Raw genomic sequence first — 15159 nt, 5'->3', positions numbered from 1 at the left:
GAATCCATGATCCACCAATGTTTCAGTTGTTTGCTGACTTGTAAAGCAAAATTGCAAAAAAAAAAAAAAAAAAAGTCAAATAAATGTCAGGTTTTGATTTCTTTAAACAAGAGTTAACATCATAGCTAAGCCCTATCCAGTGAATTAGCACTCATTATCATATTTTAGCAGGTGATTTTTTTTTATTTTTTATCAGCCATTAGCACTCGGTTTAACAGCAGTGGAGGTGTGAGGGCTAAATGAGGACATCTGTGAGCAGGTCTTCATCATCAAGGGACATGTTCAAAGAGCTTGAGAGATTACAAATTATATGTTGGAACTGAACCTCACTGAACATAGCCTCAAGGAGAATCCAATCAGTCGCTGGGAGATGGAGAGGTCATAGGGAAATATGTCAATTTCTGTTTGAAGAACACACAGTGGGAAGAAATTACAGCATCAGACAAACCAATGGATTCTTTACTTTCCCACTGGATTCTCATCAAGTACACGTCAACACGAGCCAAATCTGGGATGTCAAATTTAAGATGTTTACTAAGAGCTTCCTGTCCACAATGAAACAAAATGTCTAACTACTACATTTACATTTAGGCATTTGGCAGATGCTCTTATCCAGAGCGACTTACATTTTTATCAGATTATACATCTGAGCAGTTGCGGGTTAAGGGCCGCGCTCAAGGGCCCAGCATTGGCGGTTGTGTACGGTGGCCGTGAAGTGCAAAACAAATTAACAAAACTGAAAACAAAATAACAAAACCCAAAACAAAATAACAAATTCAAAACCCAATTAACAAAACGGAAAACAAAATAACTAATATCTGACTGGCCGAGAAGTGCAATACAAATTAACAAAACGGCAAACAAATTAACAAATTCAAAACCAAAAAACAAAACCCAAAACTTTTTTTTTTTTTGGAGGGGGGAGTTTTGTTGTTTTGTTTTTGTTTTTGTAATTTTGTTTTCGGATTTGTTAATGTGGTTTTGAATTTGTTAATTTGTTTTGCACTTCTCGGCCAGTCCGATACAAACCGGAAAAGGTAGGTATAGTTTGCGAATGAAATGCTTACCGCTAATTGGACGAGACATCTGTCACTCAAGATATACAGGAAGTAGGAACTTGTTTCTTTATCTTTGTTTTTTGTGTGTTCTGCTTCACTTTAAACTATGATGGCCGTGAAGTGCAAAACAAATAAACAAAACTGACTTCAGGGCCACCGTAAGAACGTCATATTTGAAACCGCAATAATGTTTGCACATTCATACACACACAAATCTACCGCTACTACAGTACTTCCTGTATATCTTGAGTGACAGATGTCTCGTCCAATTAGCCGTAAGCATTTCATTCGCAAACTATACCTACCTCGTCCGGTTTGTATCGGACTGGCCGAGAAGTGCAATGCAAATTAACAAAACGGAAAACAAATTAACAAATTCAAAACCAAATTAACAAATCCGAAAAACAAAATAACAAAACCAAAACAACAAACCTCCCTAATAAATAGTTTTGGGTTTTGTTTTCCACTTCTCAGCCAGTCAGATATTAGTTATTTAGTTTTTTTCCATTTTGTTAATTTGGTTTTGAATGTCTGAGATCTTCCGAACCGTGGTCCAATGCCTTAACCACTGAGCTACCCCTGGCTACTATCTACTACCACTAACTAAGCTAATAATCGTATCTGTAGCAGTCTTTATAGAGTTAAATGCAGACTATGGCGCCGGCGTCGCGCACAGAGAACACAGACACAAGCTTTTTCCACCGACATAAATATCCTACTGATAGATCTGTGGCTGTATGATGTCTTTACTCTCATCAGTCTGATTACGGACTAACCGGAGACATGGGTTGGAGTCTGGAGAGCAGGAGCTAAGTGAAAGAGACGTTCATAGCAAGAGTTGTTCAGCTGCTCAGTGACATTTTGCTATGTGAAGACGCTGCAATAGAAAATCAGTTGCTTTGGATTTTTCAGTCTTTCAGCCTTTCAGTCCGTTGCATCACGTTCTGTGTAAGTTCTGTTTAATGCCATGTTTTCTCACATATAAGAACTCATAGTGATAAAACTATATAGATAATAATATGGTAAATATTTGTAAAAAGCTTTACTGGATCATCCGCCATAGTGCTCACTACATCATCTATTCATTTCATGTCCCCTTTTGTTTTTTTTTTGTTGTTTTTTTTACCTTTTGACCAACAGCAGTCTGGAGCTGTGGTCTCCAATCCCACCTGCCTAGAGTCGAAAAGAAAGAAAAAGTGCTGTACATGTGATTTTGTCCTTGTTAAAATTTCATCATTTGCCTTAGGGTTTGCCTCCTCCACGGCTGCAAATGTTTTCATATCATGTTTTTTCTCTTTTTTCCACTTCCATTCATCAGCTAACACACTGGGAGCTTCAGTAGAAGCCGTGCGACCGACAGGATCAGTAATATAACACCAGGAGCTGCAGGGATATTAGACTTATGAACAGGTTTTCATATCAGTTGACAAAGAGAGAGAGAGAGAGAGAGAGAGAGAGAGAGAGACACGATGAGCTTTAAAAAACAAGAAAAGAGCCAGTGACAATACAAGGCTCTGTTAAAACTTGAATCGGCTCTAAAGGAACCCAACTGTTCACTACTTCACTACTGTTATTTAACACTTAACTAACAGAAATGTATTTTCAAGCAATCTGATCAGAATAAATGCAGTTTAAATGATCGTACTTCCACAAATCAGACTGGAATCACGCTGAAGCACCACAACGGATTGTTATTCTGCTCCATAGAGTCTCAGACGTTAAAATATTTATGACCTCATTAATGAACGTGTATGTTAATCCTATAGCTAATTATCATAAAAGCTGTCAGTCCTAAAAACGAAATTCTCACAACAAATGGAATCAAACCCTAAAAGCCAGTCGTTCGGATGCCCCACACCACACCGCCTCCTCTTGGCTCTGTTTAGCCACAGTTTTGCTGACTTGCTCCTGTTGCCTGGCAACAAAAGCCAAAGTTCAAAGCAGCGCTTGTCCAACACAGCTAACACGGCCGTATGAAAGGGCCTTTTTCCTCCAGTTGGTGGCGCGAGGGGGGAATTACACTTCACCCATTCAGTGTGCTGGCACGTTTCTAGCTCTGCTGGCCGTCTACCAGCTTTAATCACAACATACTAGAGATACTTTGAATGAATGAATGTTCATAAGTCTCAGGAGCTCCAGAACATCAGGGGTCAGACTCCAGGCTTGGAGAATTTACCTTTCTACATCAGTTAACACTTCAGATAGAACACATTCGCTCATTCCCAGGGACTTCATAGACCGGATCTGTAAAGACGAATCTCAAACAAGAGTGTAAAGACAAATCTCTGTAGGACTGTTATCCTTCTGGTCCTGAGTCTCACCTGCTTAAAAGCAAGGTACACACATATACAGGTAAAAATCCTGACGCTTAATGCATTAGTAGTTTATGCATGCAAATAGAATTTTTTTTTTTCTAGCAAATATTATAAAATGAAGTCCAGTAGAAGTTCCAAACAGTTTAATGAAATCCTGGTGAGTGGAGTCAGGTTTCGGGGCAGAAGAACTCCAGGTCTAACAGAGTTTCAAAAGTAGAAACATAACCAATTAGCTACTGAACATGTTTATAACCTACAACCTTTAGGGTTGGCGTTTTTTAATTTTAGTTCAAAGTTTAATAATGCTTGAGAGCAGAAACATTCTCTGAAGCTATTTCAAATTCATTCCATCACTCAGTCTAACCATATCTGAACAATCTAACAGTGTTACCGAGCTGTTACAGCTCTGTCGTGAGGGCCACAGTGTCTCAGTACAAACCAGGTGAAGGCGTGTGGATAATGACAGCCCTGCTTCTCTGTAAATCAAAAATCAAGACGTCCTCTCAAGCCAGTTGTAAAAGTGAAAGGGAATCTTTAAAAGCTGAAAGGTTAAACAAAGAGCAGCACCACTGACAGCACAGAGTTAATGAGTCTCCCTTAAGCTTAGAGCTTTATTCTGAAAAATGCATCATCGAGCACACTGGACAGATTCTAAATTCAGGAACTGGTTAGGAATTGGAACTGGAGGATCTCAACTTAAAGTCACTCTGTCACATCACATAGCTTCATGGTTAAATGTCTCATCAGGTCCTACGCTGCCTCAGGGAGGAGTGAAATGTTCCCTTTTTTGATCTGCTCACTCAATTTGAGGTCAGGTACAGAGATATATTAGATACTCACAGATGATAAGCTCCATTTCTTTCCTAACCCTAGACCTTCAGGTTCTCCTCGCCATCAGCTGCTCTAAATCTATTATCACCTTCAATGTCTTGGAGTCTCCAGACACCGTCAAACTGACAGAGATAGTGTGAGCCCCTTGAGACTCTTTCAGCGAACTCTAAAGTAACCTTCCTGCAGGCTGCAGCAACGACCTTCCATCCCAGCGCTGGCCGAGGTCCAGCAAAGGTCTAAGGTTGACATGTTCAAAGAGACAGAGATGACAGATCAATCCCACGATGAACTGATTGGTTCTCGGGAAAGCGATTCATGTTCTCTGAAATTTTCTTGAACTTTTAATTGTTCTTGCTGGATGTGAACTGAGTAGAAACAATTAAAGGGAAAAAACAGCTCATTAGCTAGAAATGATGTAGGATTTGACTATGTACTTAGCACTGAAAAATTATTTATGGTTGTTTTTCCCGAGAGAAATCTGTTGCGGTTGTTGCCTCTTGATTCATCCCAGTAGATTCTGCATGTTAGTAGCTCTGGCTTTTATTCTCATGTTTATCCAGTCTGATTGTAAGCTGTAATCACATGACCGATTCAACCTGAACAGATGATCAATGTCTCTTCAGTCTGCTATCCTTAGGTCAGCTGTGATCGTTTGCACCTGATTTCAAGTTATGATTGTACACAGAACTCTGTATTTAGAATCTCACTATTGAAGTTTCCAAAAGAAAACCAATACATTTATTTATTTATTTATTTATTTATTTATTTATTTATTCATCCAAAAAAGTGAGACCACATCACCACTGCCAACATCACTGATTCATACCCCCAGCAATATCCCCCCATTAACCCCAGGCAATGTGGGTTAAAAGCAATGCCATGAGAATCACATACTGTAGAAGAACCCTGAGGCACTGGAACATAAGCACCAGGCACCAGGTTCCCTCTACACACCTTCAAATAAATTCAGAAAGCTGTGCACTTAGGGGCCCGCAATGACGGTAGGGGCCGTTCACAGGAGCAAGAGTGCAGCAGTTTGCTTAAAGGAACCATCTGAGTGCAGCACTGAGCATGTTAAGTTTAATGGCGGATAGGTACTTTGTAGGTGATAAGATTGTTAGAAGGTTTTCTAAATGTTTGACGTTTTATTATATTATATATTATTAAATGCATAAAACCTTCAATCTTAATGATGTTCAGCAAAGAACAGGGAGAAATAATAAAGAAGGAGCCCATGAAATGTCGAGAGGATGAAAGGTCATGTTGAACTCAGGTGTCAATTTTTTGTTATTAAATTAAAAAAAATACAGATGTGTTGATTAGTGTAGAAACAGTGTTTTAGTTAGAAGAAATAAATTCGGAGCCGAGTTAGTCATGCACTTCTCCATTTTCCTGCTGCGCACTTTAACTCACTGATAAAGTACCAAGCTAATTAACTCACATGCTAACTTATCACAAATTGTTTCCTGATGACTGACAGCCTAATGACAGGAATCAGAGGTGACGCCGGCATTCAGTCCCCAGCGCCTTGTTTCTTATTAACAAGAACAGAGGCGATGAACTTTCCTGCTAATCAGCAGACTTGTAATTAGCATGCTCACAGAACAAACATTCCCGATTAGCAAAGATGAGCTGAAAATGACAGATAAACATCAGGCATATCTTAACATTTACTCCTAGCTTTTGCCTTTTTGACCTTTTTTTATTGAGTCTAATCTAAATATTAATGAGTTCTAGTCATGGGAATAAAATACACAAACATTCTGTAGCCCAGAAGCCCACAGTATTCATCTCAGAGGTACCATTTACTGTTTACTGGAGATTTACCGACATCTCTATCAAATCACCCGAGCGCTCACTTTCCGTCACTGGGAGCTGCTGGGATCTTCAGTTCACATGACCCATCATTCATTCCAACCAGATCCGCTACACAGGTCCTGGTGTAAAAGGCTTGCAATTGACTAGTTTGAGCTTGAGCTGCACCATTTAGATTTGGTCCATGGCCAAGCGGATGCGTCTAGTGTGCGGGTGTGTGATTTGTGAATGCAGCTGATTGAATTATAAATGTGCCAGGATTCAGTTTATAGCCACAGCGGTTTGTTTAGGTGCTGAAAGCAAGTTCCCCTCGATGTACTGTGGTGGCATTTATGTTTGAGAGGAAGCTGCGGCAGAGCCGCGGTCAACACGCTTCACTCAAGAAATTAACTGTTGCTATATTACTAAACATAAATATATTACTAACTATAGATATAATAAATATATTGATATAAACCATTTGAATTACAGTCATAACTACTGTCAGTCCCATTTCATAATACATTATTAATCAAAACCTTCAGATATGACAATAAAGCAGTGATGTTGTATAAATATTTTAAACAGACAATACAAGAATTCTAGTTTTTAATTAAGAAATGTATTCATTAATTGAGAAATGTAAAAGATTAGCAATTGGACGCTTCACGCAAACAACACGACCATGAATGATTGGGAAAATTTCAGGATATTTATCTACGCTGAGATGGAGAAGTGAAATATTCACTACACAGCGTGCCAGGGAATCTTTTACTCCTTACTTATTCTACCCATTCTCAGCAATTTAAGAGTAAATTGGATTTCTGTTGCTTGATCAAACAGGAAATTAAAAATTATCATCCTGGGTCAGATACGAGTGAATATCAGGGCAGCGTTCTTTAAACTGCAGTCCGATCTTAAGGGAAAAGCTGTTTCAGAAAAGAAAACCTCATAACTTCTGATAATTTGATATGACCTCGGTGGACATCCCTGATTTCAGAATGTTCCGTTCTTTCCAAAGCAAAACTTTTTTGCTGCGAGAACATAATTAAAGATGTCCTTCAGAGCAATGACTTTTTTCCCCCAGATCTGTGGAGTTCAAAGCTGCATGCAGAGAACAATTATTACAAGCTACCAGAGCAGTAGCTTTTTCTTTTCCATCACAATATGCCATCAAACCCTGCTGTTTCTCAGAGTTAGAGCAGAGCAAGACACCTCGAAGACTTCTTTATTTGTAGAAAAGTACGAAATTTTCTTCCCTGTCTGATTCTGATTCCGATATGCTTACAGTGACTAGAGATTCAGGTTGTTGATACGATCGGCATAAATTCTTTAAACACAGCCTGGTGCTTGTACTTGGTGCGCTAGCGTCACATTTTCCCCCTCTGAATACCACCATCGCTGTACTCAGGCCTCCTGCGTCACACAATCAGTCTCTGTTCAAGTCGGAGAGACGCTGCCGAGTCAATCTGGCCGTAATTCCTGAGCTCCGTCACACAATTCCCAGAGTCACTGAAGCCCTTATCAGATCAGCAGCCAAATCCTTCACACTGCCTCCCATCCCACTGCGCATAATATGTCTTCCTCCTCATCTCATCCTGTACAGAATTTAACAAGGCTGTCAGCACGTTTACCAGCTTATTTACTCTCTCGACCTCTGCCAGCGAACACCATATAACAACCGTCTGCTAACGACGCGGGATAAATACGTTGAGGCGTCTCGGTGATTCATTGTCGCGATATAGAGCGAAGAATAAAGTCGCTTTGATGTCTCAGGCAAACAGCGGGGAAATGAACAATTGAATTAGTGCGTGCATAGAAAAGAGCTGACAAACACACAAAGACTCAAAAGAAAGATTTACATAAAGAAAACAAACAAAGCAGGGTTTGTGTAATAGGAACGCTGTAGACAAAGTGTACGCTGGTATCAAAGCACGATCAGCACCGCTTCACGGTTACAAACTAAATCCAGACAAGAAGCTTTAAGGAAACTTTTTTGGCAAATCCCATTATTGGAACTTCCTGTCAGGTTTTAATAGTCATCGCTGCATGGATGGTGTTACGTCGCTAGTGTCGTTTGTACCACGTCGATTCGGAGGCCGTTTATCCCGCATGCCGTAATCAGCCGAGATGCACTCTGAATGATTCAGAGCGGAGATTGCACCGGGCAGACCCTACATCTCCTGCTCCGCTGTTATTATTTTCTCCTGACTTATTTATGGGCTAATCTGTCTGGGCTGGGATCAAATTACACACGCAGAAATACACAAGGAGATACACAAAAAGACGATCCAGCAGCCAGCGGCATCTAATTTCACAAGCGCAAATGTTTCTCCTAGTTCAAGAATGTCAAGAGGAACTTTATCACTTTTAGAGCAAGTGAGCTGACTATATGGCAGACGACAGTAAGCTGAAGGTGATGAAATTAAGGACAATCTTATTTAAAATTCATGGAAGGAGTCTCCAGTATCGCCATCACTATCATTTAAATGAATATAAGTGGAATAAAATCGTTGTAGCCGGTTTTATTCCCGCGACTCCATGTGGCATCACGCGTCCCGTGTCACTAACCGCATCTTTCTATGCTAATGACTAAACTAACACAGTACTACTACAGGACACGAGGTTTGTCCTACTACTCATTCTCATCATTTTTTCAACATCATCTGGCATTTTCGGCGCATGGGCCGAGGAACTGAAAAGGCGGAAAAGCGACGCTGTCACCTCTTCCGCTTTTTTCTGACACCTAAGTGGTTAACACGATCCCTTCAGGAACTCAGCATCAATCAGAGAGCTGCAGAAGAGGATGCTGAGAAATTCAATACAGCACTGCCTCTCTGACTACACCATCATAAGGACATCGAGTTGTGATTGCGGATCATGGACAGCGTCATGGGGTCCTTAGAGAGCAAAATCTTTATCAAAGTCCCTCCGTTTTCATCATAAAGGGGAAAAAAGTGTCTCATTTGTGCACTTAAAAGTCCACCAGCATGGTCACGTCAGAAATAAGAGGCTCATACGGAGGATGTGGTTTCTCGTCGGATCACACAAACAAGTCCTGCGCTTATGTTTCTCCAGCCACAGCGTGCACATTGTGCTGTCAGCAGATGCTAAATAAACCAGGCTCTTTGTCTGTAACACAAGGATTTGCAAGCTGGGAAAGAAATAAATATATATCCCAAGAGGCTTGTGGAGACGCAGAGCATTCAGTCAGGTGCACCTGATAGCTTTTCATAATGCATTTAAAGTGCATAGGGTTGCATGCAGGACGTATTAAAGAAGGACCAGTAAAAGGAGTATGTATTAAAGACGGACCAGTAAAAGGACTGCGAGTGCATGTGATGCTCTTAAATGCCTGTACCTTTGAAGCTTTGGCATTGTAAACGTACAGTATCACACACCAATAAAATAAAATAAATAAGTAGAGAGAAAGAGGGATGGATCTGCCATGACACAGCAACAGATGAACTGGAGGAACCTGCCAGAGCTGACAGTGCATGCTAGGTAACATCTTACTGATGCAGATATCCGTGGAGTCGACTCGATCTGCATTCACACCATGAATGATTCGAACACACACGGCATGGCATGTCTACCTTCTCCTGTCATTCATTAGAATTAAGTATGAGTTGAATGGAGTTTAATGCAAAGTTTTCATGATATCGCATGATCAATCTTTAATTATTGAATAAAATAAAATAGAAGACTTTCCCTACACCAGTATAACATCTTTTCAATAGTGAGACCTAAAGGCCATGAACAGGATTAATTTAGATTTAATGTGTATGTCATGAGCTAGAACGTGTTCTAAATGTTGTCTTTAACACAGTTGAAGATGTTTAAATCGTGAAAGAATCCTTCTACTTCCACATGTTTCCTCTGCTGAAAAAACGATTGAGATGAGATGACGTCACTTCAGTTTCAAAGAATAGGCAACATTGTGTCCAGTATAATTTTTTTACTTTTTGTTGTTCAAACTGGTTTCAACTTACATCACAAATCAGAGCTTTTAATTATGTCACTTTGTGTGTTCGAACAACAAAATGGGAAAAACAAACTATGACGCCTCCATGTGTGTCTCAGGGTTAAGTCTATGTTCCCAGGGTCCTCATTCATATGGCAAATAATAGGAGCATGACAAAGGGTCCTATGTTCCCAGGACACAGTGTGTTCCCCTGCTCTGTATAGCACATAATGAAAGCCTAAAAACAGCTCTCCCAGCTTTCTATTAGTTTAAAGAACTTTTTTTCAAGAGACCTCCCCCAACCACATAAAATGATTAATTTATTAAAACCATTAATTTTGGTTTGTTTAAGGCATTTTAAAAGCTTATTCCAATAAAAGTGTGTGTATAGTACTTAGGAAATTATGGAGCCCTGAAAAGTCGAACAAAATAGTGAATACGTGGCCACGAGATATTATTTCGTGGCTATGACATAATAAGCCATGGAGATGAGATTGTTTAACGCCAGAGATTTTACTGTATGGTATGGCCACAATTTTAATAACCTCATAGCATTTAGCTTCTTGCAAACCACGGACGAATTGTAATTAGTTTTAAACTCTTATTATATTGTTGATATATAGCTTAATTTGGGTTTATCACTGGCACAGAGCATACTGTAACTCCAAAACAACAATCATTCTGTCACATCTGGAACATGAATGATCTTAGTATGTCGTGGTTACAACATGGCATTTCATTCGCACATGTGGTCACAGAATTTATTTATTTTTACCATAGAGCTCTGTAGGAAATATTATATAATATTATATTATTATAATAAATAACTTTAAATGAGTCACATTGGTGTTTATTAGAATAATAGAGTTAATGTGCAGTAACAGAAAAATTAACAAGGGAACATGGGACACTCAGAATATACTGAAGATATGCTCCTTGTGTCTCCTGTTAGCAACAAGCTAGCTATAGGTATACATCACTCAGCTTACTGTCATGGGCAGTTAGCTTGTTTTTCCTCCAAAAAGTAGAGTAAATGTTAAATGATTAAACAAGAGAACATGTCTGTATGGTAATTAATCTGAAGTAGACACTTGTACACACAGTAGAACTCATTTAAAAGAATTATTCTCTGATTAGCCATTTTTATTTCAAGTCACTCGCTAAACTCTGCGTTTACCTACTTTCCTCTCATCCCCAGGTTTCTGGTAATTCATAATTATGACTTTTATGCAGCACTAGCTAGGGAAAAAATATATTGAATTAGCAGTCAGAATAACTTATGTACCTAATTATAATATGAAATATCCCAAAAGATCCTCATCCTCATTAGCTTCATCTCACTGATCCCTTTAGAGTTGTTATCATATGGCTAATTAGCTTAGCTACAGGTAAACGCTAAAGCTCCTTATAGCTCAAGGCATTGCTAATTGTTTCGGTTTATTTACAGCAGAAAAGCTGTAAATAACTTTAAAAAGGAACAAGACAACTACAAAAAAAAATGTAACAGGTAAAAAATATCACTTTTGCTACTTTTAATTTGCATCCTCGCTTTGTTTAATCCTGCTAACTAGTTAGCAAGCAAATCACCACACTAGCTACAGGTTAGAAAGCTTAAACAAACACCAAGAGGCAGAAGTGATGACTGTGAGTTGGAAATTCTGTGAATCCTGTGTTTTCTGAGGTAAAATTTAACAGGAAAGCTAAAAATTAAAGTGCTAAAGGAAACAGGAAGGTGATTAAAAACTGTGAAATGTCCCTACTTGTGTATTTCATGAGATCCGTTTTGTATTTTATTCCCAGAAGTTTTTATTATTATTATTATTATTATTATTTAATTCTGCACCAAGATGACAACGCTAGCACTAACGGTTGGGAGAAACAAGGCTGTGAAAAGCCTAAGGGAAACGCCTGTCATAAATGCGCGAGGGAAAACGTGCGTGTGTACACGTGAAATATCAAAACAAAATTCCATGATGAGACAGATACCTTAAAAAAAAAAAACACTGATTATGAAAGGTATTGTTTTTGCAAGTTAGAAATTGTGCAAGGAGCTTCATATAAATTTCTACTATATAATTAGATTCCAGACTTATGATAAATATAATAAATACTCATAATCAAATCATGTCAGGGAATGAATCTAAATAAAAATGTGAAACATGAGTTCTGTTAAACAAAGCTCTGGCACTCCTGACCCACACAAAGACAAGCTCGGTGGCTGTAAATGATTTGCAAAGCGAAGCACTCATTTGGGTCTCGTCCCAAACACACTCCATCTCAACGCTCGAACGAAGGAAATAAAGCCTCTCCTGTCAGCCTGCACGCATACACTCGTAAAAAGCCGTAATAAAAGCTCTCTCTGGAGATTTGATGTCGGGCTCGTGAGCGTCATTAAAAGCTTTATTGCACGTGTCAGATTCAAATCAGGACTTTCTACTGTGTTCGGGTTTAATTGGGTTTGCTCAGCTGTGCCTCGCTTCTCCTGTAACACACACTGAGCCTGGAAATGAAAAAAAAAATGACAAATAGGATGTAAAGCAGTGCAGAGAGGAAAAGCAATCGCGGTTTACGATTAGATTATCCGAATAAACAGCAGGATGTTTGGATCATGGTGGATAATGTGGTGTCAGGAAGAAGCCATGAAACCCTCAAAGGAGGAAATTAATTCATCTCATAGTGAGGTACAAACTAGTAAAGCATCACTGAGCATGTCACTTATAATGTACTCGGATAAGACTTCACTTGTCAGAAAGAAACACAAGCAAATCGGTATACAGTACTGTATGATTCTGATTCATAGCTGATATCAGGTGAAATATGATTCTGATCAGGATGATCCAGGTAAAGCATCTCCTGGGGGAACTCCACAAATCCACACATTTGCACACACCTAGGGGGTAATTTATAGCCTACAGCACAGCCAATCTGCCTTTCTGGATAGATGGATGGATGCATGGATGGATGGATGGAACCTGAAAGAAAGCAACACAGACAAGATGCACGGAGAGCTTAAGCAAGCCGAGCTTCAGGACTCTGGAGATAAACAGTACGAGGCAGAAGTGCTGCGTAAATATAAACATCTGATGCACTATATTACATTTAAACCTGATAAGTGGAAAGATAAAGCACTCACATGGGACTTGATCCTGATGGACAGTTCAGCATGCATGAAAGGGATGGACGTGTGATCTAAAGACGAACTCAAGACACTTTCGGCAAGGGACGAGGCGCAAAAAAAAAAAAAAAAAAATGCACAAAACCCCATCCAAAATCCAAGAAACAAAAACTGATCACTCAACACACACACACACACACACACACGCACACCAGAGCTGCGGATCAGATCGTGGATAAACTGCGCGCAGACTTACCGAAACCCGAGAGGCAGAGCGCAGTCAGGAGAAGGGACGCGGATGGAGGGAGCATCTCTTCTGCTGCCTCTTCTTATTATTATTCTCACGGAGCTCCCGAGATCGGAGCGGAGTTTCCGCGTCTCTTTGAAGAAAAACAACAATGTAAAAAAAAAAAAAAAAAAGAAGAAGATAAAAGCCTTTCCGTATCACGTCTGCGTTTGTGTGTGTGTGTGTGTGTGTGTGTGTGTTCTTTTCCCTTCCAGTAGAAATGTGCGGGTTCGCAGTGTGTCACGCAGCCAAAGTGCTCTCCGCGCGCTCAAGGCACTCTCTGGCTCCCTCTGCTTCGCGCGCTCTGACGGAGAAACACGCTCCGCACGCGCGCACACACACACACACGCGCGCGCGCGCGCGCAGTAAAAGAAGCGCTTTAATTATTGAGGCGCACGCGAGGGAAGAGAGAGAGAGAGAGAGAGAGGTGGCGTTAAGCGCACGCGAGCGCGCGCGCACACATGCGGGACCCGGGAGAGCGCGTGCGGGAGCGGGAGGATCACCCAGGAGAAGTTGATGGTGAATGCTGCGGAGTTGAAAGATGCGCGCGGGAAAGGACGAAGCGCGCACACGTTTAACTCACAGAAGAGACTGTGCAAATGAAATGCATACACACACACACACACACACACACATGCATGGACTCTTACACCCTGATTGTCACGGTGAAGCGCACGATGCGGTTTCGAACTGCTCTAGGAGTTCTGGTGTTACAGTACATCAGCAGCTTCACCCTCTCCACCCTTTCACTCTGTTTGTTCTCAGGCCCGGTAGGAAATGTACAGCTGGGGGATTCATTCTGAAAATCGGTTTAACAAAAAAAAAAAAAAGAAAAAGGTGAAAAAGAGTCGATTCGAGACAAGATTCGAGTTAAATAACCGATTCACTGAGCCGACTCCTGCTTTACTCACGTAGAAAAAATGTAATCACCTCATCTCATCAATGTCAACTCCTCTTTTGCGCAGTTATATTATTATTATTATTATTATTATTATTATTATGCATAGTCCAAGCAATCTCTTTCCATGTCTACATGTTCAAAATTACATATTTCAAAATTTGAATTATTTAGTCATTGATTAATTAATTAATTAATTAATTAATTAGATTAGGCTAATTGGCATTCCTAAAGTGCCAGTAGTGTGTGAATGACAATCCGGTGTCGAGCTAACAACCTGACGTCTTCCATCGATGCATTAAACATGGTTGTAACACGCTTGTAGACACACACACACACACACACACACACATGTACGTTTAAGAAAGCCAGTCAGCGTAATTTCCATGTCTCGTAAGATTGTTGAAGGAAACCAGAGTACCCTGGTGAAACCCACCAAGCACGGGAAGAAAATGCAAACTTCATGCCCATATAGACCCAAGGCGAGAATCAAACTTAGGTGCGAAGCCACAGTGCTAAGCACTACACCACAATCGTCTTTTTCTTCTTTGTCTGTCGCCCCAGTGAATCATCTGCCTCCATCTAACCCTATCCTCTCCATCCTCTTCTCTCACACCAACTAACTTCATGTCCTCTCTCACTGCATCCATAAATCTCCTCTTTGGTCTTCCTCTAGACCTCCTGCCTGGCAGTTCCAACCTCAGCATCCTTCTACCGATATATTCACCATCTCTCCTCTGAACATGTCCAAACCACCTCAATCTGGCCTCTCTGACTTTATCTCCAACCACTACACCACAATAATGCTACAATATATACAGTATATATGTGTATTATAGCAGCTTTTATCCTGTTCTTTTTTCCTGAATTGTTCTTATGAATTAAATGCAACTTATCA

General features: G+C 40.1%; 1 protein-coding gene across 1 annotated transcript in view; it reads right to left on the bottom strand.

Moving 5' to 3' along the window:
- kirrel3a (kirre like nephrin family adhesion molecule 3a) overlaps nt 1-13516 on the bottom strand; it is a 97517-nt gene extending 84001 nt beyond the window's left edge. The window contains exon 1 of the mRNA XM_053516470.1: nt 13334-13516. Within this exon, the coding sequence (XP_053372445.1) occupies nt 13334-13388 (55 nt within the window). The 5' untranslated portion in view covers nt 13389-13516. The remainder of the gene's footprint in view (nt 1-13333) is intronic.
- Between the last annotated feature and the right edge of the window lie 1643 nt (nt 13517-15159).

The sequence above is a fragment of the Clarias gariepinus genome, chromosome 17, assembly GCF_024256425.1.
Source record: "Clarias gariepinus isolate MV-2021 ecotype Netherlands chromosome 17, CGAR_prim_01v2, whole genome shotgun sequence".
Taxonomy (NCBI): Eukaryota; Metazoa; Chordata; class Actinopteri; order Siluriformes; family Clariidae; genus Clarias; species Clarias gariepinus.
Note: the sequence above shows the minus strand (reverse complement) of the source record. Positions and strands in the feature narration are given on the sequence as shown.